This window comes from Scyliorhinus canicula, chromosome 19, assembly GCF_902713615.1.
Source record: "Scyliorhinus canicula chromosome 19, sScyCan1.1, whole genome shotgun sequence".
Classification (NCBI taxonomy): Eukaryota; Metazoa; Chordata; class Chondrichthyes; order Carcharhiniformes; family Scyliorhinidae; genus Scyliorhinus; species Scyliorhinus canicula.
This window is the reverse complement of record NC_052164.1, coordinates 47865115-47890440: the sequence shown is the minus strand read 5'-3', so window position 1 is coordinate 47890440 and position 25326 is coordinate 47865115. Positions and strand designations below refer to the sequence as shown.

General features: G+C 47.3%; 1 protein-coding gene across 17 annotated transcripts in view; it reads right to left on the bottom strand.

Annotated features, from left to right (window-relative positions):
• Positions 1–25326, bottom strand: part of tanc2a (tetratricopeptide repeat, ankyrin repeat and coiled-coil containing 2a) — a 1067833-nt gene that overhangs the window by 194569 nt on the left and 847938 nt on the right. For all 17 annotated transcript variants that reach the window (XM_038778854.1, XM_038778853.1, XM_038778860.1 and 14 more), the window contains one exon: positions 25044–25325. In XM_038778854.1, the coding sequence (XP_038634782.1) occupies positions 25044–25325 (282 nt within the window). The remainder of the gene's footprint in view (positions 1–25043; position 25326) is intronic.

Sequence of the window (25326 nt, the reverse complement as noted above, 5' to 3'; positions counted from 1 at the left end):
TCCTGGCCCTGATGGAATGCATCCCAGAGTGCTAAAAGAGATGGCTAGGGAAATTGCAGATGCACTAGTGATGATTTACCAAAATTCACTAGACTTTGGGGTGGTCCCGGTGGATTGGAAATTAGCAAACGTGACGCCACTGTTTAAAAAAGGAGGTAGGCAGAGAGCAGGAAATTATAGGCCAGTGAGCTTAACGTCGGTAGTAGGGAAAATGCTAGAATCTATCATCAAGGAAGAAATAGCGGGGCATCTGATAGAAATTGTCCCATTGGGCAGACGCAGTATGGGTTCATAAAGGGCAGGTCGTGCCTAACTAATTTAGTTGAATTTTTTGAGGACATTACCAGTGCAGTAGATAACGGGGAGCCAATGGATGTGGTATATCTGGATTTCCAGAAAGCTTTTGACAAGGTGCCACACAAAAGGCTGCTGCATAAGATAAAGATGCATGGCATTAAGGGTAAAGTAGTAGCATGGATAGAGGATTGGTTAATTAATAGAAAGCAAAGAGTGGGGATTAATGGGTGCTTCTCTGGTTGCCGATTAGTAGCTAGTGGTGTCCCTCAGGGATCCGTGTTGGGCCCACAATTGTTCACAATCTACATAGATGATTTAGAGTTGGGGACCAAGCGCAATGTGTCCAAGTTTGCAGATGACACTAAGATGAGTGGTAAAGCGAAAAGTGCAGAGAATACTGGAAGTCTGCAGAGAGATTTGGATACGTTAAGTGAATGGGCTAGGGTCTGGCAAATGGAATACAATGTTGACAAATGTGAGGTTATCCATTTTGGTAGGAATAACAGCAAATGGGATTATTATTTAAACAATAAAATATTAAAGCATGCTGCTGTGCAGAGAGACCTGGATGTGCTAGTGCATGAGTCACAGAAAGTTGGTTTACAGGTGCAACAGGTGATTAAGGCGGCAAATGGAATTTTGTCCTTCATTGCTAGAGGGATGGAGTTTAAGACTAGGGAGGTTATGCTGCAATTGTATAAGCTGTTAGTGAGGCCACACCTGGAGTATTGTGTTCAGTTTTGGTCTCCTTACTTGAGAAAGGACGTACTGGCACTGGAGGATGTGCAGAGGAGATTTACGAGGTTAATCCCAGAGTTGAAGGGGTTAGATTACGAGGAGAGGTTGAGTAGTCTGGGACTGTACTCGTTGGAATTTAGAAGGATGAGGAGGGATCTTATAGAAACATTTAAAATTATGAAGGGAATAGATAGGATAGATGCGGGCAGGTTGTTTCCACTGGCGGGTGAAAGCAGAACTAAGGGGCATAGCCTCAAAATAAGGGGAAGTAGATATAGGATTGAGTTTAGGAGGAACTTCTTCACCCAAAGGGTTGTGAATATATGGAATTCCTTGCCCAGTGAAGCAGTTGAGGCTCCTACATTAAATGTTTTTAAGGTTAAGATAGATAGTTTTTTAAAGAAAAAAGGTATTAAGGGTTATGGTGTTCGGGCCGGAAAGTGGAGCTGAGTCCACAAAAGATCAGCCATGATCTCATTGAATGGCGGAGCAGGCTCGAGGGGCCAGATGGCCTACTCCTGCTCCTAGTTCTTATGTTCTTATGAGGCACCTTGTCAAAGGCCTTACTGAAGTCCATATAGACAACATCCACTGCCCTACCTGCATCAATCATCTTTCTGACCTCTTCGAAAAACTCAATCAAGTTAGTGAGACACGACCTCCCCTTCACAAAACCATGCTGCCTCTCACTAATATGTCCATTTGCTTCCAAATGGGAGCAGATCCTGTCTCGAAGAATTCTCTCCAGTAATTTCCCTACCACTGACGTAAGGCTCACCGGCCTGTAGTTCCCTGGATTATCCTTGCTACCCTTCTTAAACAAAGGGACAACATTGGCTATTCTCCAGTCCTCCGGGACATCACCTGTAGACAGTGAGGATCCAAAGATTTTTGTCAAGGCCTCAGCAATTTCCTCTCTAGCCTCCTTCAGTATTCTGGGGTAGATCCCATCAGGCCCTGGGGATTTATCTACCTTAATATTTTTCAAGACGCCCAACACCTCGTCTTTTTGGATCTCAATGTGACCCAGGCTATCTACACACCCTTCTCCAGACTCAACATCCACCAATTCCTTCTCTTTGGTGAATACTGAAGCAAAGTATTCATTTAGTACCTCGCCCATTTCCTCTGGCTTCACACATAGATTCCCTCGCCTATCCTTCAGTGGGCCAACCCTTTCCCTGGCTCCCCTCTTGCTTTTTATGTACGTGTAAAAAGCCTTGGGATTTTCCTTAACCCTATTTGCCAATGACTTTTCGTGACCCCTTCTAGCCTCCTGACTCCTTGCTTAAGTTTCTTCCTACTTTCCTTATATTCCATACAGGCTTTGTTTGTTCCCAGCCTTCTAGCCCTGACAAATGCCTCCTTTTTCTTTTTGATGAGGCCTACAATATCTCTCGTTATCCAAGATTCCCGAAATTTGCTGTATTTATCCTTCTTCCTCACAGGAACATGCCGGTCCTGAATTCCTTTCAACTGACATTTGAAAGCCTCCCACGTGTCAGATGTTGATTTACCCTCAAACATCCACCCCCAATCTAGGTTCTTCAGTTCCTGTCTAATATTGTTATAATTAGCCTTCCCCCAATTTAGCACATTCACCTGAGGACCACTCTTATCCTTGTCCACCAGCACTTTACAACTTACTGAATTGTGGTTACTGTTCCCGAAATGCTCCCCTACTGAAACTTCCACCTCCTGGCCGGGCTCATTCCCCAATACCAAGTCAGTATAGCCCCTTCCCTAGTTGGACTGTCTACATATTGTTTTAAGAAGCCCTCCTGGATCTTCCTTACAAACTCTGCCCTGTCTAAGCCCCTAGCACTAAGCGAGTCCCAGTCAATATTGGGGAAGTTGAAGTCTCCCATCACAACAACCCTGTTTTTAAAAAAAACTCTTTTCCAAAATCTGTCTACCTATCTGCTCCTCTATCTCCCGCTGGCTGTTGGTAGGCCTGTAGTAAACCCCCAACATTGTGACTGCGCCCTTCTCATTCCTGATCTCTACCCATATAGCCTCACTACCCTCTGAGGTGTCCTCCCGTAGTACAGCTGTGATAGTCTCCCTAACCAGTAGCGCAACTCCGCCACCCCTTTTACATCCCCCTCTATCCCGCCTGAAACATCCAAATCCTGGAACGTTTAGCTGCCAATCCTGTCCTTCCCTCAACCAGGTCTCTGTAATGGCAACAGCATAATACTTCCAAGTACTAATCCAACCTCTAAGTTCAACTGCCTTACCCGTAATACTTCTTGCATTAAAACATATGCACTTCAGGCCACCAGACCCGCTGTGTTCAGCAACATCTCCCTTTCTGCTCTGCCTCAGAGACATACTGGCCCTATTCCCTCATTCTCCCTCAATGCTTTCACCTTCTGACCTATTGCTCCGGTGCCCACCCTCCTGCCATACTTGTGACAATAATAAAGATTATTCATAAATGAAGATAATTATTCATTTTTAGAATTGGTCAAAGTTCAGCGCTATTAGAATGATCAATTTCAAGTCACAGTTGTGGCCACTTGGTATAAAAATGAAATTCAAACATTCAGAATATAGCCCTGGACCAAGAGCAATTCCATACACATCATGGGACTCTTACTCTGCCCCCCTTATTTGTGGGTCTGCAAGGTGAAAAATGGGCATCGGCTCTTGAACCAGACATTTCATTTGCAGGAAGCTCCAGTACAGCTTATTGTGTTTGAAGTTTGTTTTCGACAGAATATTTAAATTCATTTCAAGTTTTATTAAACACACATCTGCTTCAATTGTTTCTTATTACTGGAAATGCTGTAGCCATCTGGGATATCCACTTACAAAGACACAAGGGAAATATGGCCAATGCAGGATTCAGGCAAACTCAGAGCCTGAATGTATATTTGCTGACAGAGAACCAGACAGTATTGAAACCCCGAGCCAATTTGCATTCTAATGGCCCATTTCCCCAGGACAAAGGACTGGTACTCAGGTATCCGATACAATTCCAGACACATTGGTGCCACTCCCTTCACCCAGGAAGCCCAAACAGCCACGGTCGATGACAGCTCAGGACACACCCAGCCATCAAGGCACCCACCCCTTTATTGGCTCAAATCAAAGACAGTAATCGAAGCCTGCTGAATTATTGGGTCCAAAGCTGAGGACCGCCCAAAAGTGCGTGAAACCTCAACGGATAAAGACAGACACTGCGATGTGTTTGATGTCTTTGGCACTGGCACACCGGCACTCTTCGGACCGGCCTCTACCTGAAGCTAACTGCAGCACCACAACCAGAAGTAAGTTCAAGATCAACGATCGCTACCAGACTGATGAGCCCAGCAGAACCAAAGTTACTTCTCCAGACCCAGCCACTCCAGATCCAAACAAAGGCCTTGTTCCTCCGCCAAAGCCGGGTGCCTGAAGTTAAGTACAGGTTGTTGTAGTGTTAGGTATAATTTAGCTTGTAGTGCTTTTATGTTGCATGTGTGAGTTAATATTGTCTGTAAATAAACTATTATTGAACTTGAACTAACTGACTCGTTGTTGGGTCTTTGATCAATATCCAGTTGAACCTTGTGGTGATATCATTTAATACCTGGCGACTCTGAAAGCAATATCCTCATTATTAACGGTCAGACTAATATCTGACTAAAGTAGATACCCCAGACTTGGCAACATTATTGTTGACGCTGGTGGAATAGTATTCCACTCATTAAGAAGAGCAACATTATTGGCGTCTCTGGTGCCGATTGGTAACATTATTGGTGTCTCTGGTGGGACATTATTCCACTCATTATTAAAAAAGCAGCAATGCCACTCAGATGGTCTAATGACTGACCAAACAAATGGAACAACAATGATGGCCTGGCCAAAATAAATTCAATCATTTCTTGAAAATACTTTTTTACATTCCAGTTATGTCTTGAGATTGTCTTGAAGCTTTATCCATCCTGAATACCTGATCTTTCCTATATAGCATCAAACTATTTATGAGTATACTGTCTGGCCTCAACAACTTTACTGGCAACCTGTTTTAATTGTAAATTTAATTGCCCATAAAGGCTTCTGTCTCAAACCCTGCTTCAACAATCCTGAACATGTGCTCTCCAGCCCTAACGTATATCTGAGCATATTGTTTTAGGTAGATTGTTTTTATATCCTGTTCAGTAACTTCCCTACAGTTCATTTTATGCAACCCATTTGATCCTTAATCCCTCACAGCTCTTCCCCCTGATATTGGGGATCAGTCCCATTGTTCGTCTGATTTGAGATACAGTCTGACCAGGGCATTGTACAGCTTTGGCATGACCTTTGAAGGATGTGAAGTAACTTATTTGTTTAAAATGACTCAGTATTTCACCATTTTCATGTACTGCTGCCTCATACTTCTCAAATTACAAGTCACTTACATCACCAAATCTCTTTCAGCTTCTATCCTGGCTTCAATCTCATTAAGGGAGAACATTTGCCTTTCATTTTATTTCCAATCTTTGCATTATCTTGTATTTGTTGATAGTGAACTTCATCAGTCCTGATAAACGTAAGTGTAGATACTGTAGTGCTTTTTTTGTAAGATCTTGGTTGCCTGCGAGTCCATAACCCCCTTCCTTACTTTGCTATTATCTACAATTATAACCACCTTGAATTGAAGCTGCCAATTTTACATCATTTATAAATACTGGAAACAAGATGGATTTGATCAATCATTCCACTAGCACCCCATTTATTTTCTCCATTGAACTTAGATACTGGAGCTCTCCTCATTTTTTAGCTAGTTATAATATCCACCAATCTTTGCTTGGCAAGGAGTCTTTAATGCTTGAATTTGACATATATCATAAAGAGTTTTCCAATCAATTTGGAATGTCACTTCAAAAGAATAGGTACAAGGTTGCTCAGATATGATTCATCCCTTGTAAAGCCATTGATTGAATTAAATTATTTTCAATTTTTAAAGATTTGCTTTAGAATGTGGGTAATGCCGGAAAGGTCAGAATTTATTGCCCATCCCTAGGTTTCAAGAAGGTGGTGGTGAGATGTCTTCTTGAATCACTGCATTGTTGTTCATGAATACGGAAATTATACTTCGGAACATCAGAACTGGGAGCAGAAGTAGGCAATTCAGCCCTTCGAGCCTGCTCCGCCGTTCAATCAGATCATGGCTGATCTCTTTGTGGCCTCAAATCCACCTCCCTGCCTGTTTCCCATAGCCCTTCACCTGTTTTTTTGTTAAAATCAGAAATATATTTTCCTCCTTGCCTGTCTCTAATTTGTTCGAACCTCTTCAATGTTTATTGGCTCCCTACAAAAAAGACTTCACTGCTTTATAAATCACATTGATAAACTTGGGGTATATATAGCCCCTTCAGGGGTATTTACTTGTTTTCAACCTCAGTCCATCCAGAAAATCTCAAAATCCTTTGATAAAATATAGCATGAAATATTTGTCCATAAGCAAAAGTTACCATTGGGCAGGACAGAGCAGGGACTGGGGTTCAATTCCGGGCTTGGGTGCGTGGTAATATAATCAGGGCCTAGTTTTAAGGCCGATTAAATTGGATATCTTAACATAAAGAATTGGGCACTTTAAATTAAAACCCAGTCTGCTCCAACAATAAGTCGACAGAATCCGAATATACAGAACTCAGCCAGGCTGTCTGGAGCAGCCCTGATAACCCATCAAGTAATCATTGCTCCTACTTGAGATGCATTGGCCTATTGTCTACAGTTCCTGATACCCCATCAAGTGATTATCGCTCCTACTTAAGATGCATTGGCCTGTTGTCCACAGTTCCTGATAACTCATCAACAAATCAATGCTCCTCCCAGGACAGGTTCAGTGCCCTGTCAACAGGTCATCAACAAGACCATTGGGCACGGAGGCCCTGCTTCCTGAGACTCCATTGGCCGAAGGCCAAGGGCAGAGGGAAAAGGAGGTGGGTGGTGACAGGAGGATAAAAATAGGCATTCCAGCCATCTAGGAAGCAAAGATCTAGTGTGTGAGGTGACCTTGGCCAGACCAGAGGGAAGGAAGGCAGCAAGCAAGCAGGCAAGCAAGGAAGAAACAGCCAGCAAGAATCACCTTTCCAAAGAGGAAAACCAGAGGGACACAGGGATTGGATCCACAGCATACCAAACCCCCTTTGTGGGTAGCATAGTCGAATCCTGGATGTTTCTTGTATGTATAGTGGATAATATACGGGTTAACAATATTTAATAGTGTGTTGCATTATATCTGTGTCCGTACTTTGTTTGACTCCTAAATAAAGGCACGTGGGTAAACTTTAATTAAGCAACTGGTTCAAGTATCTGAATTGGACAGATACAACAGATTTGGAGTTTGTACTTTCTGGATGAGTTTCCTCCAGATGCTCCAGTTTCCGCCTACACTTCAAAGATGTGTAGGTTAGGTGGATTGGCCATGCTAAATCACCCCTTAGTATCCAAAGATGTGTTGGTTGGGTGGGTTACAGGGATGGGGCGGGGAAGTGGGCCTAGGTAGGGTGTTAATTCAGAGGATTGGTGCAGATTCGATCGGCTGAATGGCCTCCTTCTGCACTGTTGGAATTTTGTGCTTCTAATGAATGCTAAGGAAAATAATGGTTGCAAATCCTGAACTGGCTGAAGGATAGATAGAAAGGGGAGCTAGAGGGGTCACAAAGTTAGAAGAGAAAACCAATAAACTAATTGCTCATTTTAGCATCTCGTTCATGAACAGTTTGAACTCCTTTCAAATTGCTTAACATTTTAATTCTTTCTAAATGTTCTCTTGTGGTTATACTATTCGAAGAATATTTTGGTTCTCTTTTGTTACATGCAATGTTTTGTCCCTCTATCATATCCCTTAGCATCTCCATTATATTTTTTGGCTTACTACTCAGCCTAATAGAAAATTTGTCATTTGAGCTCTCCAAGCATGTTTTCCTCATGTCCACTTCAATATTCCAGCTGATGTACGTCAGAACATTTTTATATTCCTTCTCTTAGTTGAACTTAAGTACTTGTCCAACCTGATCCAGCCTTAGAATAAAAGGGAGTCACTTTAGAACAGAGATGAGGAGAAATTTCTTCAGCCAGAGAGTGGTAGGTCTGTGGAATTCATTGCCGCAGAGGGCGATGGAGGCTGGGACGTTGAGTGTCTTTAAGACAGAAATTGATAAATTCTTGATTTCTCGAGGAATTAAGGGCTATGGGGAGAGAGCGGGTAAATGGAGTTGAAATCAACCATGATTGAATGGTGGAGTGGACTCGATGGGCCGAATGGCCTTACTTCCGCTCCTATGTCTTATGGTCTTATGATCCACAATGCTTTTAATAGATGTCCACTTATTCTCAATAGATTTATTCTGACTTCCGGTTGCGGCTATGACCAGCTAAGTCGCACATTTGGCAGCTCCTGCGACAAAGGTGTTTAAGGGCCGATTGGAGGGCCCCGACGGTACTGTAAAGACGAATCCCGGTGGGGGAAGGCTCCCTGAGGAGAGTGAGACCAACTTTATGGTCGGTACTCGGAGTGGGGCGACAAAAAAAGCGGCAGCAGCTCCCCGAAAAAAGCGGGGGAAGAGGACCAAAATGGCGGCCGGTGGCGCACTAGAAGATTGGAGAAAATGGGCGGAGGAGCAGCAGGCCGCTCTCCTCCGGTGTTTTACGGAGCTGAAAGTGGAACTCTTAGAGTCTATGAACGCGACGACCACAAGGCTGATGGGGGCCCAGGCGACCCAAGAGGCGTCGATAAGAGAGCTGCAGCAGGAGATGACTGCAAGGGAGGAGGAGGCCACGGTCCTCGTGGGAAAGGTGGAGGTGCACGAGGCACTCCACCTGAAATGGCAGAGCCGCTTTGAGGAGCTGGACACTCGAATGAGGCGGAAGAACTTGAGGATCCTGGGCCTAGCAGAAGGCCTGGAGGGGCCTGATCTCCCGAAATATGTAGCGGAGATGCTGAGCTCCCTGATGGGAGAGGGGGCCGGTCCATCGCCCCTGGAGCTGGAAGAAGCATATCGGGTCATGGCTAGGCGGCCTAGGGCGAACGAGCCCCCGAGGGCAGTGCTGGTGCGATTCCAGCGTTTCTGTGATCGGGAGAAAGTGCTGAGGTGGGCCAAGAGGGAGAAAAGCAGCAAATGGGAGAATTCGACGGTGCGGATATATCAGGACTGGAGTGCGGAGGTGGCAAAGCGGCGGGCCCGGTTTAACCGGACGAAGGCGGTGCTGCACGCAAAGAGGATCAAGTTCGGAATGCTGCAGCCAGCGCGCTTGTGGGTCACCTACAAGGACCAGCACCATTACTTTGAGACCCCAGAGGAGGCATGGACTTTTGTTCGGGAGGAAAAGCTGGACCTGAACTAGAACTTGGGAACGCCGGCGGTCGAGGCCGCCCGAGTACCCTTGACTGATCAAGTGGCCCATGTCTTTCTTAGGCCAGGTCGGAACTTGGTTAAAGTTGATGGATCGTTTGGTTTCTTTGAAACTTGTGTTATGGGGGGTTTCTTTGTTCCTTTTTGTGTGTCTCTTCCCGTTGCCAACTTCCCTTAATTATTGTTGTTGTAGGGGGGGCTTTTTTACTGTTTTTTGATCTGTTCTTTAAGGGTTATGGTTACTGTTCTGTTCGATGGAGGGTGATGGTTAAATACGTTATTATTGGGTAGTTATTTAGTTATGCAGGCATAGTTATGTATTTATGTATTTATTTGAGATTTGTTATTTATATTGTTATATTGTTAAGTTGGGGAGGCGGGACGGGGGGGGTGCAAGTTGGTTATGCGTGTTTTCTTTTTCTCTTTTTTCTTCCTCTCGTTTTAAGGGGGCTTTTTTATGGGCTTGGATGGGGACGGGGGTGGAATTGAAGATGGCGGGGTAGGGTGTGGCCGGGCGAAAGCGCGGGCTTTCCCCTATTTCCCGCGCGCGGGACGGAGGAAGGGGGAGGAGAGAAGAGTGGGGTGTGGCCAGCAATGGCGGCTTTTCCCGCGCTGAAGCGGGGTCAGAGAGGGATGGCAAGGGGGGGGGGGGAGGCCCCTCCCCCCCCCCCCCCCCACATCGGGAGGAGTCGGAGTGTGGCAGGGGCAGCCGGGTCAGCGAAAACCAGCTGACTCTCGGGAGTACGATGGTGGATACACCGCGGCTAGGAGGGGTCCTAGCCGGGGGGGGGGGGGGGAGGGGGGGGGGGGAAGGGGGGTTAGGGGGGGATACCGGGTTGCTGCTGGAAAGGCCGAGGACGGGAAGGGAAGAACGGGAGGAGAGAGGGGGGGGGGGGCCATCGCCATGGGGAACGGGTCAGAAGGGGAGGGTCGACCCGGGGCGAACAGGGGACAGGACATGGCTAATAGACAGGGGAAAGGGACGGGTCGCTCTGCGACCGGTTGATTACTTGGAACGTGAGGGGGCTGAATGGGCCGGTCAAGAGATCAAGGGTTTTTTCACACCTAAAGGGACTGCAGGCGGATGTGGCAATGTTGCAGGAGACTCACTTGAGAGTAGTAGACCAGGTACGCCTGAGAAGGGGGTGGGTGGGACAGGTGTTCCACTCAGGCTTGGACGCAAAGAACCGGGGGGTGGCGATTTTGGTGGGAAAGAGGGTGTCGTTCGTGGCGGCGCAGGTGGTAGCAGATAAGGAGGGTAGGTACGTGATGGTGAAGGGTAGGCTGCAGGGAGAGAATGTGGTGCTGGTGAATGTGTATGCCCCGAATTGGGATGACGCGGGTTTTATGAGGCGCCTGTTGGGCCTCATTCCGGGTCTGGAGGCAGGGGGCCTGATCATGGGGGGGGACTTTAATACAGTGCTCGACCCTGGGCTGGACAGATAGAGTTCCAGGACGAATAGGAGGCCGGCAGCGGCGGAGGTGCTAAGGGGGTTCATGGAGCAGATGGGGGGGGTAGACCCTTGGAGATTTGGCAGGCCAAGGGTGAGGGAGTATTCTTTTTTCTCCCACGTCCACAGGGTGTACTCCAGAATAGACTTTTTTGTACTGAGCAGGGGGCTGATTTCGAGAGTGCAGGACACGGAGTACTCGGCCATTGCGATTTCGGACCTTGCGCCACACTGGGTAGAGGTAGAACTGGGGGAAGCACGGGACCAGCGCCCGTTGTGGCGCCTGGATGTGGGGCTGCTGGCGGACGATGAGGTGTGCGGAAGGGTCCGGAAGGGCATTGAGAGATATCTGGGCACGAACGACACGGGCGAGGTGAAGGTGGGGGTAGTCTGGGAGGCCCTGAAGGCAGTGATCAGAGGAGAGCTGATCTCCATAAGGGCACACAGAGAAAGGAAGGAGAGGCAGGAGAGGGAGAGACTGGTGGGGGAACTTATAGAAGTGGACAGGAGATATGCGGAGACACCAGAGGAGGGGCTGTTGAGGGAGCGGCGCAGTTTACAGGCCCAGTTTGACCTACTGACCACTAGGAAGGCGGAGACGCAATGGAGAAGGGCACAGGGCGCGGTCTATGAGTACGGGGAAAAGGCGAGCAGGATGCTAGCACACCAGCTGCGCAAGCGAGATGCAGCCAGAGAGATTGGGGGAGTGAGAGAGAAGGGAGGGAACGTAGTGCAGAAGGGGCAAGAGGTGAACGGGGTCTTCAGGGATTTCTACAGGGAATTGTACCGGTCTGAGCCGCCCAGGAGGAGGGGGGGAATGGAGAACTTCCTCGATAGATTGAGGTTCCCAAAGGTCCAGGAGGAACGGGTGGAGGGGCTGGGGGCGCCAATAGAGCTGCAGGAGCTAGTTAAAGGGATAGGCCAGATGCAGGCGGGGAAGGCGCCGGGGCCGGATGGGTTCCCGGTGGAATTTTATAAGAAGTATGTGGACTTGGTGGGTCCAGTGCTGGTGCGAGCCTTCAATGAGGCGCGAGAGGGGGGGGTTCTGCCCCCGACAATGTCACAGGCCCTGATCTCCTTGATCCTGAAGCGGGACAAAGACCCTGTACAGTGCGGGTCCTACAGGCCTATCTCCCTCTTGAATGTAGATGCCAAACTCTTGGCAAAGGTCCTGGCAACCAGAATAGAGGATTGTGTGCCAGGGGTAATCCATGAGGACCAGACGGGGTTCGTAAAGGGACGACAACTTAACACAAATGTCCGGAGACTGTTGAATGTGATTATGATGCCAGCAGTGGAGGGGGAGGCTGAGATAGTGGTAGCACTGGATGCGGAGAAGGCATTCGATAGGGTGGAGTGGGAATACCTGTGGGAGACGCTGGAACGGTTTGGGTTTGGGGAGGGATTTATCAAGTGGGTGAAGCTGCTGTATTCGGCCCCGATGGCGAGTGTGGTTACAAACGGGAGGAGGTCAGAGTATTTTGGGCTCCATCGAGGTACCAGGCAGGGATGCCCCCTATCCCCCTTACTATTTGCATTAGCGATCGAACCGTTGGCGATGGCACTCAGGGGTTCAGGGGGGTGGAGAGGACTGACAAGGGGAGGGGAGGAACATCGGGTATCACTCTATGCGGATGATTTGTTGTTATATGTGGCGGACCCGGAAGGGGGAATGCCGGAGGTAATGGAAATACTAGCGGAGTTTGGGGACTTTTCGGGATATAAATTAAATGTGGGTAAAAGTGAGGTCTTTGTGATACACCCAGGAGATCAGGGGGAGGGAATTGGGCGGCTCCCCTTTAAGAGAGCAGTAAAGAGCTTCAGGTACTTGGGGGTGCAGGTGGCAAGGAACTGGGGGACCCTCCACAAGCTGAATTTTTCAAGGCTGGTGGAGCAGATGGAGGAGGAGTTCAAGAGGTGGGACATGGTACCGCTGTCGCTAGCAGGGAGGGTGCAGTCAGTCAAAATGACGGTCCTCCCGAGGTTCTTGTTTCTGTTCCAGTGCTTGCCCATCTTTCTCCCCAGGGCCTTCTTCAAGAAGGTAACTAGCAGCATTATGGGCTATGTGTGGGCACATGGCACCCCTAGAGTGAGAAGGATTTTCTTGGAACGGAGTAGGGACAGTGGAGGATTAGCGCTACCCAATCTTTCCGGATACTACTGGGCGGCGAACGCAACGATGGTGCGCAAGTGGGTGATGGAGGGGGAGGGGGCAGCTTGGAAACGTATGGAGAGGGCGTCCTGCGACAATACAAGCCTGGGGGCGCTAGTAACGGCACCATGGCCGCTCCCCCCCACAAGGTATACCACGAGTCCGGTGGTGGCGGCCACCCTTAAAATCTGGGGGCAGTGGAGGCGACACAGGGGGGAAGTGGGGGGTCTGATGGCGGCGCCACTGAGAGGGAACCACAGGTTTGTCCCGGGGAACACTGGCGGGGGATTCCAGAGCTGGCACAGGGCGGGCATCAGGCAACTGAGGGACATGTTCATCGAGGGGAGGTTTGCGAGCCTGGGAGAGCTGGAGGAGAAATTTGAGCTCCCCCCGGGGAACACGTTTAGATACCTGCAGGTGAAGGCATTTGCCAGACGACAGGTGGAAGGATTTCCCTTGCTTCCCGATAGAGGGGTGAGTGATAGGGTGCTGTCAGGGGTCTGGGTCGGAGAAGGGAAGGTCTCGGACATCTACAAAATAATGCAGGAGGTGGAGGAGGTATCGATAGAGGAGCTGAAAGACAAGTGGGAAGCGGAGCTGGGAGAGCAGATAGAAGATGGGACATGGGCGGATGCCTTAGAGACGGTCAATTCGTCGTCGTCGTGCGCAAGGTTGGGCCTCATCCAATTTAAGGTGCTGCACAGAGCCCATATGACGGGGACTAGGATGAGTCGGTTCTTCGGGGGTGAGGACAGGTGTGTTAGGTGTTCGGGAAGCCCTGCGAACCATGTACATATGTTCTGGATGTGCCCGGCACTGGAAGAGTTCTGGGAGGGGGTGGCGGGGACGGTATCGAGAGTGGTGGGAACCAGGGTCAAACCAGGGTGGGGGCTAGCGATTTTTGGGGTTGGGGTGGAGCCAGGAGTACAGGAGGCAGGGGAGGCCGGAATATTGGCCTTTGCGTCCTTGGTAGCTCGGAGAAGGATCTTGATTCAGTGGAGGGACACAAGGCCACCAAGTGTTAACACCTGGTTAAACGACATGGCAAGCTTCATCCAATTGGAAAGAATCAAATTCGCCCTGAGAGGGTCGGTACAGGGGTTCTTCCGGCGGTGGCAGCCCTTCCTTGACTTTCTGGATCAGAGATAGGAACTGGAGGCCGAAACAGCAGCAACCCGGGGAGAAAGGGGGGGGGGGGGGGGGGGGAGGGAGGGGGGGGGGGGGGGGGGATAGCAACGAAGGGAGCACGTCAGCGGGGGGTCGCGGGCAATGACTGCCCGAGGCCATCGGCAGAAAGGGAAAAACGGTTTGGTTGCTAGACTGGTGGGGGGGGGGGGGGGGGGGGGGGGGCGCGCGGGGGAGGGCGGGGGGAGGATTTTCCAGGGGGGATTGGTTGTGTTATAATTTAAAATGTAGTAGGGGTAAATGTTTGTATCGAAAAATTTCAATAAAAATTATTTAAAAAAAAAATAGATTTATTCTTGTGATGACCCTTGTCTATGCTAGTAAGCTTGTCCTTCATACTCAAGTGTACATTGGAATTTGCTTACTGTGCCTTACAGTTTTCACTTGAAAGGGTTAACAGAAACTCACCATTTCACTTAGTGGCGAGACACAAGAAGCCATGACTTTTATGGAAGAAAACAAGGGTAAAATGCAAATCACCAGTGGGTTAAAATGAGTTGCAACAAATCAACATACAGATCCAACCAGCCTGAACTAAACTGTCAAAATTGATTTTTCTGATGCATATCAACACAAAACATTTGTGAAACTCAATGACTATTCGGATTCCCAAACATACTGACAGTGGGAGGTCTAAGACCACCTCATGCTACCTCGGCTCCATATTAGGCTTTATATAACTCCACCACACGGAAATGGCAAAACGTCACACATAAGACGTGTACCTGTACTATAATGCTGACCCTACTAGTGAACCACAGTAGCTTAATGCAATTCAGTTTAGGAGTGTTGCTCGATTTCCATACCTCCCTAACAGAATATTGCCTACATTACATCAAGCAAGCCTTGAACTACTTTTATCGGGACCCATTGGGCGGAATTCTCCGCTCCCGGGAAAAATCGGGAGGGCCGTTGTGAACTCGGCCGAGTTTCACGACGGCCTCGGAGGCCGCTCCTCGCCCCCTATTCTCCCCTCCCGGTGGGGCTAGGAACGGCACTCCGTAACTCTCAGCCTCGGGGGCATCGCGCCAAGAATGACGCGGCCGGCGCGCCTATTGATGTCAGCCGCGCATGCGCGGGTTGGAGCCGGCCATGACGCTGACACACGAACCGGCGCATGCGCGGTGGCTGTCTTTCCCCTCAGCCGCCCCGCAAGACGTGGCGGCTTGATCTTGTGGGGCGGCGGAGGGGAAATAGTCCGTCCGATTTGGACGCCGGCCCGACGATTGGTGGGCACCGATCGCGGGCCTGTCCCCTCCCGAGCACAGTTGTGGTGCTCTTTCCTTGCTAGGCCACCTACAAGCCCCAAACGGGCTTCTCACTCCCGTTTCACGACGGCAGCGACCAGGTGTGTGTTTGCCGCCGTCGTCAAACGGCCGCTAACGGCAGGCTGCTTGGCCCACCCGGGTCGGAGAATCGCCGTTCGCCGTGAAAAACGGCGAGCGGCGATTCTTCCGAGCGGGGGGGGGGGGGGGGGGGGAAGAATTGCGGGGGGCGTGAAATTTGTCGGGGGGCCCTCCCGCGATTCTCCCACCCAGCGTGGGAAGCAGAGAATCGAGCCCATTGTGTTTCAAAGTTAGCCCAGGGAGAGTCGTTGAGGAGTCTAGTAGCTGTGGGGAAGAAGCTTGAATCATCTGGACTACAAAAGTACTCAAATGTTTTATTTTTTTAAATTAAGGCTGTTTAAAATTACTTATCTTTCTATCCTTTTGATTGAAAACACTGGCTGATGATCCACTTCCATTGCATAATGATACTACTCAATAACCAGCATTTAAGAACATAAGAAACAGGAGCAAGAGTTGGCCTTTCAAACCTGCTCCATCATTCGCTCGGAAAAGGTTTGACCTTTTATCTCACTATCCCCTCAACACTTAATTAGCTTAGTATCCAAAAATCTATCAATCTCTGCTTTGAATATAATCATACATCCAAGCTCTCTAGTGTAGAGAATTTCAAAGATCCACATCCTCTTGCAAGAAGAAATTTCCCTTCGTTTCTGTGCTAAATAGCTGACCCCTTATTCTGGGCGAGGCACATAGTCACACCCATAGTTCTAGATTCATGAACCAGAGCAAACATTTTCTCAGCATTCAGAGGCAGTAGGTTGTTGACCTTTCATTCAAAGCACTTTATCTTAAGTTGTCCTCTCTGATTTGTCAATCGATGCACAGGTGGGTGGGACCTCTCTCACCTTGTTCCATTCTTATCTATCTATTCATAGCCAGGGAAATCGCTATCTTCCTGCTAATGCACCATTAGCTCTGGTATCCCTAAGGATCTATCCTTGGCGCCTCTTCTTACTCAACTGCATGCTGCCCCGTGGCAACACCATCCAAAGGCACAGTGTTAGTTATCACATGTACACTAATGATACTCAGCTCTACCTCAGCACCACTACCTTCTAGACTCCTCAGCTGCTGCTAAATTATCGGACTGCTTATCTGACATCCAATACTGGATGAGCAGAAACTTCTGCTAATTAAATATTGCTAACATTAGAACATAGAACGATACAGCACAGTACAGGCCCTTCGGCCCTCGATGTTGCACCGACATGGAAAAAAAACTAATGGTCATCTAACCTACACTATGCCCTTATCATCCATATGCTTATCCAATAAACTTTTAAATGCCCTCAATGTTGGCGAGTTCACTACTGTTGCAGGTAGGGCATTCCACGGCCTCACCACTCTTTGCGTAAAAAACCCACCTCTGACCTCTGTCCTATATCTATTACCCCTCAATTTAAGGCTATGTCCCCTCGTGCTAGCCACCTCCATCCGCGGGAGAAGGCTCTCGCTGTCCACCCTATCTAACCCTCTGATCATTTTGTATGCCTCTATTAAGTCACCTCTTAACCTTCTTCTCTCTAACGAAAACAACCTCAAGTCCATCAGCCTTTCCTCATAAGATTTTCCCTCCATACCAGGCAACATCCTGGTAAATCTCCTCTGCACCCGTTCCAAAGCTTCCACGTCCTTCCTATAATGAGGCGACCAGAACTGTACGCAATACTCCAAATGCGGCCGTACTAGAGTTTTGTACAACTGCAACATGACCTCATGGCTCCGGAACTCAATCCCTCTACCAATAAAGGCCAACACACCATAGGCCTTCTTCACAACCCTATCAACCTGGGTGGCAACTTTCAGGGATCTATGTACATGGACACCGAGATCCCTCTGCTCATCCACACTACCAAGACTTTTACCATTAGCCAAATATTCCGCATTCCTGTTATTCTTTCCAAAGTGAATCACCTCACACTTCTCCACATTAAACTCCATTTGCCACCTCTCAGCCCAGCTCTGCAGCTTATCTATGTCCCTCTGTAACCTGCAACATCCTTCCGCACTGTCTACAACTCCACCGACTTTAGTGTCGTCTGCAAATTTACTCACCCATCCTTCTGCGCCCTCCTCTAGGTCATTTATAAAAATGACAAACAGCAACGGCCCCAGAACAGATCCTTGTGGTACGCCACTCGTAACTGAACTCCATTCTGAACATTTCCCATCAACTACCACTCTCTGTCTTCTTTCAACTAGCCAATTTCTGATCCACATCTCTAAATCACCCTCAATCCCCAGCCTCCGTATTTTCTGCAATAGCCGACCGTGGGGAACCTTATCAAACGCTTTACTGAAATCCATATACACCACATCAACTGCTCTACCCTCGTCTACCTGTTCAGTCACCTTCTCAAAGAACTCGATAAGGTTTGTGAGGCATGACCTACCCTTCACAAAACCATGCTGACTATGCCTAATCATATTATTCCTATCTAGATGATTATAAATCGTATCTTTTATAATCCTCTCCAAGACTTTACCCACCACAGACGTTAGGCTCACCGGCCTATAGTTACCGGGGTTATCTCTACTCCCCTTCTTGAACAAAGGGACCACATTTGCTATCCTCCAGTCCTCTGGCACTATTCCTGTAGCCAATGATGACATAAAAATCAAAGCCAAAGGCTCAGCAATCTCTTCCCTGGCTTCCCAGAGAATCCTGGGATAAATCCCATCAGGCCCCGGGGACTTATCTATTTTCACCTTGTCCAGAATTGCCAACACTTCTTCCCTACGCACCTCAATGCCATCTATTCTAATAGCCTGGGTCTCAGCATTCTCCTCCACAATATTATCTTTTTCCTGAGTGAATACTGACGAAAAGTATTCATTTAGTATCTCGCTTATCTCCTCAGCCTCCACACACAACTTCCCACCACTGTCCTTGACTGGCCCTACTCTTACCCTAGTCATTCTTTTATTCCTGACATACCTATAGAAAGCTTTTGGGTTTTCCTTGATCCTACCTGCCAAAGACTTCTCATGTCCCCTCCTTGCTGTCTTAGCTCTCTCTTTAGATCCTTCCTCGCTTCCTTGTAACTATCAAGCGCCCCAACTGAAACTTCACGCCTCATCTTCACATAGGCCTCCTTCTTCCTCTTAACAAGAGATTCCACTTCTTTGGTAAACCACGGTTCCCTCGCTTGACCCCTTCCTCCCTGCCTGACTGGTACGTACTTATCAAGAACATGCAATAGCTGTTCCTTGAACAAGCTCCACATATCCAGTGTGCCCATCCCTTGCAGCCTACTTCTCCAATCTACACATCCTAAGTCATGTCTAATGGCATCATAATTGCCCTTCCCCCAGCTATAACTCTTGCCCTGCGGGGTATACTTATCCCTTTCCATCACTAACGTAAAGGTCACCGAATTGTGGTCACTGTTTCCAAAGTGCTCACCTACCTCCAGATCTAACACCTGGCCTGGTTCATTACCCAAAACCAAATCCAATGTGGCCTCACCTCTTGTTGGCCTGTCAACATATTGTGTCAGGAAACCCTCCTGCACACATTGTACAAAGAACGACCCATCTAATGTACTCGAACTATATCTTTTCCAGTCAATATTTGGAAAGTTAAAGTCTCCCATAACAACTACCCTGTTACTTTCGCTCTTTTCCAGAATCATCTTCGCCATCCTTTCCTCTACATCCCTAGAACTATTAGGTGGCCTATAGAAAACTCCCAACAGGGTGACCTCTCCTTTCCTGTTTCTACCTCAGCCCATACTACCTCGGAAGAAGAGTCCCCATCTAGCATCCTTTCCGCCACCGTAATACTGTCCTTGGCTAGCAGCGCCACACCTCCCCCTCTTTTGCCCCCTTTTCTGAGCTTACTAAAACACCTAAACCCCGGAACCTGCATCAACCATTCCTGTCCCTGCTCTATCCATGTCTCTGAAATGGCCACAACATCGAAGTCTCAGGTACCAACCCATGCTGCCAGTTCCCCTACCTTATTTCGTATACTCCTGGCATTGAAGTAGACACACTTCAAACCACCTACCTGAACACTGGCACCCTCCTGCGAAGTCAAATCTGTGCTCCTGACCTCTATACTCTCAATCTCCCGTACCCCAAAACTACAATCCAGGTTCCCGTGCCCCTGCTGAATTAGTTTAAACCCCCCCAAAGAGCACTAACAAATCTGCCCCCCAGGATATTGGTGCCCCTCAGGTTCAGATGTAGACCATCCTGTCTATAGAGGTCCCACCTTCCCCAGAAAGAGCCCCAGTTATCCAGAAATCTGAATCCCTCCCGCCTGCACCATCCCTGTAGCCACGTGTTTAATTGCTCTCTCTCCCTATTCCTCATCTCACTATCACGTGGCACGGGCAACAACCCAGAGATAACAACTCTGTTTGTTCTCGCTCTGAGCTTCCATCCTAGCTCCCTAAAGGCCTGCCTGACATCCTTGTCCCCTTTCCTACCTATGTCGTTAGTGCCAATGTGGACTACGACTTGGGGCTGCTCCCCCTCCCCCTTAAGGACCCGGAAAACACGATCCGAGACATCACGTACCCTTGCACCTGGGAGGCAACATACCAAACGTGAGTCTCTCTTGCTCCCACAAAATCTCCTATCTGTGCCCCTGACTATTGAGTCCCCAATTACTAATGTTCTACTCCTTTCCCCCCTTCCCTTCTGAGCAACAGGGACAGGCTCCGTGCCAGAGGCCCGTACCCCATGGCTTACCCCTGGTAAGTCTCCCCCCCCACAAGTATCCAAAATGGTATACTTGTTACTCAGGGGAACGACCGCAGGGGGTCCCTGCACTGACTGCTTCTTCCCAGTCCCTCTTACAGTTACCCATCTATCTCCAGTCTTTGGTGTAACTACTTCCCTGAAGCTCCTATCTATTACCCCCTCTGCCTCCCGAAGTTCATCCAGCTCAAGCTCCAGGTCCCTAACACGGTTTTTGAGGAGCTGGAGTTGGGTGCACTTCCCACAGATGAAATCAGCAGGGACACTGACGGCGTCCCGCACCTCAAACATTCTGCAGGAGGAGCATTGTACTGCCTTCCCTGACATCACCTCTAGATTTAAAAAAAAAATAAGAAAAAGAAAAAGAAAGGAAGAGCTTACCTGATATTCCCTCAAACCCTGCTGCCGCTGAAAGGTAAGCAAATTTAAAGGCACTCACTCACCTTCACGACAGGCCCCTGCTCCTGCTTCCCAACAACCGTGGTTTTTTTTTGGTTAGAGGAGGAGGTAGGGTGGGAAACACTGACGAAGTGTTTCGGGTTTAACTGTCACTTGACAACAGCCCCTCCACAAACCACCTTCAAATTAGGCTGACTGCATTGCACGTATGCAAATTTCCCCAGAACAGCTGATCATTAGCTCTGCTCTGCTGCCCTCTGCTGGAAGCTTGCCTTCACTCAAACTCTTTGGGTCTCCCTCGCAGGTTCACCTTCAAATTAGGCTGACTGCACTGCACGTATGCAAATTTCCCCAGAACAGCTGATCAGTAGCTCTGCTCTGCTGCCCTCTGCTGGATTGAAGCCATTATTTTCAGCCCCTGCTTCCCTAGATACCAACTCCATCCCAATCCCTGGCAACAGTCTATCACAAACTTGGTCTTATATTTGACCTTGGTAGGCACAGTAGTTATCACTGTTCCCTCACAACATCAGGGGTGCAGGTTCGATTCCAGCCTTGTGTGACTGCCTGTATGGACTGTGCACATTCTCTCCTGTCTAATCTGGTTTTCTCCTAAAGTCCATAAATGTGCAGATTAAGTGGATTGGCCATGCTAAAGAAATTGCCTCTTAGTGTCCAGACATGTGGAGGATAGGTGGGGTTACGGGGATAGGGCGGGTGAATACTCTTTCGGAAGGTCAGTGCAGACTTGATGGGCCAAATTACCTCCTTCTGCACTGTAGGGATTCCAGGGATTCTATGGAGATGAGCTTCTGTTATCAATTTTATATTATCGTTAAGACTGCCTCCTTCCACCTCCGTAACATCACCTGACTTTGCCCCTATCTCAGCTCATCTGCTTCTGAAATCCTCTTTCATGCTTTTTAAAATCTCAATACTTGACTATTCCAAATAGTCATGGCAATCTCTCAGATTCTGCCCTCCGTAAACTGGGGATCATCCAAAATTCTCAGCAGTTCATGTCTGAACTTGCAATAAGTTCCATTCCCCTATCATTCCTCTGCTTGCTGACCTACATTGGCTCCCAATCTAAAAACAAGATATTGCTTAAAATCTTATCCTTGCCTTCAAATCCCTCCACGGCTTTGCCTCTCCCTCTCTTTGCAATTTTCTTCAGCCCCACAACCCTCTGAGCTATTTGTATCTCTCTAATACTGGCATCTTGCGCATCCACATTTCCTTTCAGTGCTGAGACCTAAGCTCCCCCCACACCACTCCCTGAGTTTCCTCCTTTAAGATGCTCCTTAAAACCTGCAAACCTTTCATCTGACTTATTATCTTCTTGTCTGTGGCCCTGTCATGTTTTGTTTTATAATATTCCTGAAATATAAATTGCTGTTTTATCTCTTCAGACAGTTCTGGTTGAGACTAAGATTGGCAGTCTTGGATTCTGTATCCCAGTGTATCATTATTATTAAAGCTCACACTTAAAGGTGGGCTAAAGATATTACTAGACTTCTAATTTTCTCTTTCTTGATAACAAAACATCAGCACTTATTTTTAGGAGATACGAATAAGAAAAATTGTCTTTTAATTAAAAAAGCTGAATGTTCGTCCGAAACCTGACAGGTGAGATCTTTGATTGCTATACCAGCATTAAGATGATCCCAGCACTACCTATCCATTGATAAACCTAATCTGGTTTTATTAATGTATAGTTGCATATCTTTGCAATTTATTTCATCATTCAACAAACAGGTAAACTGAAAGAAATCAGGGAAAACAACATGGGAAAATATAAACAACTTTACTTTTGTTCAGTCTCTGTTAAGAATTAGTGGCTGTTTTTATCTTGAGAGAAGATATGATCAATATGATTATCCTCGTTCCTTCTAAATTTACTGCACGACATCCACTGATCTGCTAATGAAAACAACTTGAAGGCCTGTTTTTTTTTAAGAATGTCAGAAAGTTAATAATTTACGAAATGCGCAATGGAGCAGTATTTTACCAACAGCTGCTTTTTATTTTAGTTCAACGGCCGTTCATCTCCCAAAGTCTGTGCTGATTTAGAAATTATTTTGTTAAACATAAATTATCTGTGATGCATTAACCCCTTCCTTTTCTCGCAAGCAGCCATATTCATCAAAGAAATTCAGACATAAATAACTAGTAAAAGACGACCAAGCATTTCACGACCAGAAATAGTTGAGAACTCAAGAATGGTCTTATCTGTAAGCCTATGAGATGAAAAGATTCCATCAGATTTTTAAAAAATTTGTTTATGTGGTATGTGCGCGTCGTTGGCTAGGCCAGCATTTATTACTCATCCTTCGCTCCCCTCAAGAGGACGGTGGTGAGCTTGCTTCTTGAACCGCTGAGTCCTTGAGGTGTAGATACACCCACAGTACTGTTAGGAAGGGAGTTCCAGAATTTTAACCTGAAGGAACTGTGATATATTTCCAAGTCTGGATTGTTGCTCGTGTCCTTCTAGATGGTAGTGGTTGTGAATTTGGAAGGTGCTGTCTAAAAGTGCCTTGGCAAGTTTCTGCAGTGCATCTTGTAGATGGGCAGACTTCTGCCACTATTCGCCAGTAGTGGAGAGGTTGAATGTTTGTGGAAAACAATCAAGTGGGCTGCTTTGCCTGGATGGTGTCAAGCTTCTCAATGGTGTCAAGCTTCTCAAGTGCTATTATGCTGCACTTATCCAGGAAAGTCGAGAGTATTCCATCACACTCGCAACAGGTGCCGTGAAGGTGGTGGACAGGCTTTGGGGAGTCAGTAGGCGGGCTACCCACGCAGGATTTCAGGCCTCTGACCTGCTCTTGCAGCCATAGTATTTATATGGCTAGTCCAGTTCAGTTTCTGATCAGTGGTATGTTGATATTTCCATTTCTTATGATGGAGGGACTATTTTGCCATCATACCGCCTGATCTTTCTCTTTCACCTTAATTACAATCCATTTCTCCCCCACTGCACCACTTCTTTTAAATTTTTCCAATTCAGCAGCAATTTAGCGTGGCCAATCCACCTACCCTGCACATCTTGGGGTTGTGGGGGTGAGAGACACACAGACACGGGGAGAATGTGCCAACTCCACACGGACATTGACTCATGGCCGGAATCAAACCCGGGTCCTCAGCGCCGCGAGGCAGTAGTGTTAACCACTGCGCCACCCCACCTCTATCTGAATGGCACTTAATTTTGACTGCGGTATTCTGTTCTTACTTCAGCAAGTAGTGCCTGCAACCACTAACCACAGGCCTGTAATTGGTGTGGATCTGAATCAAATGCTAACAAGCAGAGAAGCTCACAAAGCAACATTATTTCATGATTTCAAGGATCTGATCTATGCTCGTTTTACATGGATGAATCAATACGCGCAAATTTTCTTGTTGTTTGCTCTGAATTAGAGGCACATCTGTTGAAACCCTTGGTTGCTCATTTACATAGCTCAACCTACATGTAAATGACCAGCCATATGAGTTTCCTACATTTCTGGAGGTAAATGAGAAAATTGAGACATCTTCTATATTGAAGGGAAGTGCTGCTAATTTCTTTTGGAGTGAGGCACCATGCCATGAAACATAAATGCTATTTTAAGTATATTACACGGTTTGGAATTGTAAACTAAATATACAGTCCCAAAGGCATTTTGTTCAAACCTATGCACAGCAATGATAGGGTTGAAACATTTTTAAATAAGAATAAATCAGCACAATTACAGTAGACACAGCTTCCATATGCATACTGACGAATGGAATAATTTCCCGTTTCTTTTTTGCTGTCAGTTTTATATTTTATATCCCTTTTTGGTAGGTGTAGCCTTGTATATAATCTCCAATTCTGCTCTCCTTCCTTGTGTGGCACATTCTCCTGACAACATAGCTGAAATCAGGAATCAAGGTACACTCTGTATTCTACTGCTGTGTAGCACAGCATATGAATTCCTTGATATGCCACATCACAGAAGCCCTTCAGATCTTTCATTGCAAAGTGTTCTCTTGCTTCAAGTTTTTGTTGAATCAACTCCTACTCATCTAGGAACAGTAAAACTTAATTTCACAGTTCAGTTGAATGCCCTAATAGCTCTTCTTTTAAATTTCAGTTTATTTCAAAACGTGTCTGTGGGAATCAAATATCTAGTTTAGTGAAAAGTTTCCCATAAGTGTAGAGAAAGTTTAGAGAGGACATCCTTTCAAATCTAATTAATCCTTCAGTTGTGCATGAATAATTATTTTTATCTGAATAGAACTCTAAGATGGGGGAAGAATGAAAGCGGAGTAAGACCAAATGAGAGGAAGGGGTTGGAATGAAGGAGGAAAAGTGAAGAGGTGGTAGAATATAGATGGGTTCCCAACAACACACTAATTTTCTCTCCAACTCTCATGCAAATGCATAAAAAGACAACATTTATTAATAAGTACATACGCTTTGGTGATGCATGAGGGCTATCAGACGCAATCTGTCTCATTCGGGAACCATGACAACTGAGTGCAACCAGTCTTGAGATGATGGCTGTTTTCCCAAATCCAATATTGGCTATGATCACAACTCCTCTGTTCACACTCGGATTACCACATTTTAGCTGTGTATCTATTTCATGGAAGAGCCAGTCCCGCCCAATGAATACTGAGTCAGTGGTGATGCTGGGTACTTCAAACAGAAGTGGCTTCAAGGAGATGTCCGGAGGTCTGTATGGTGCAAAGCGTAC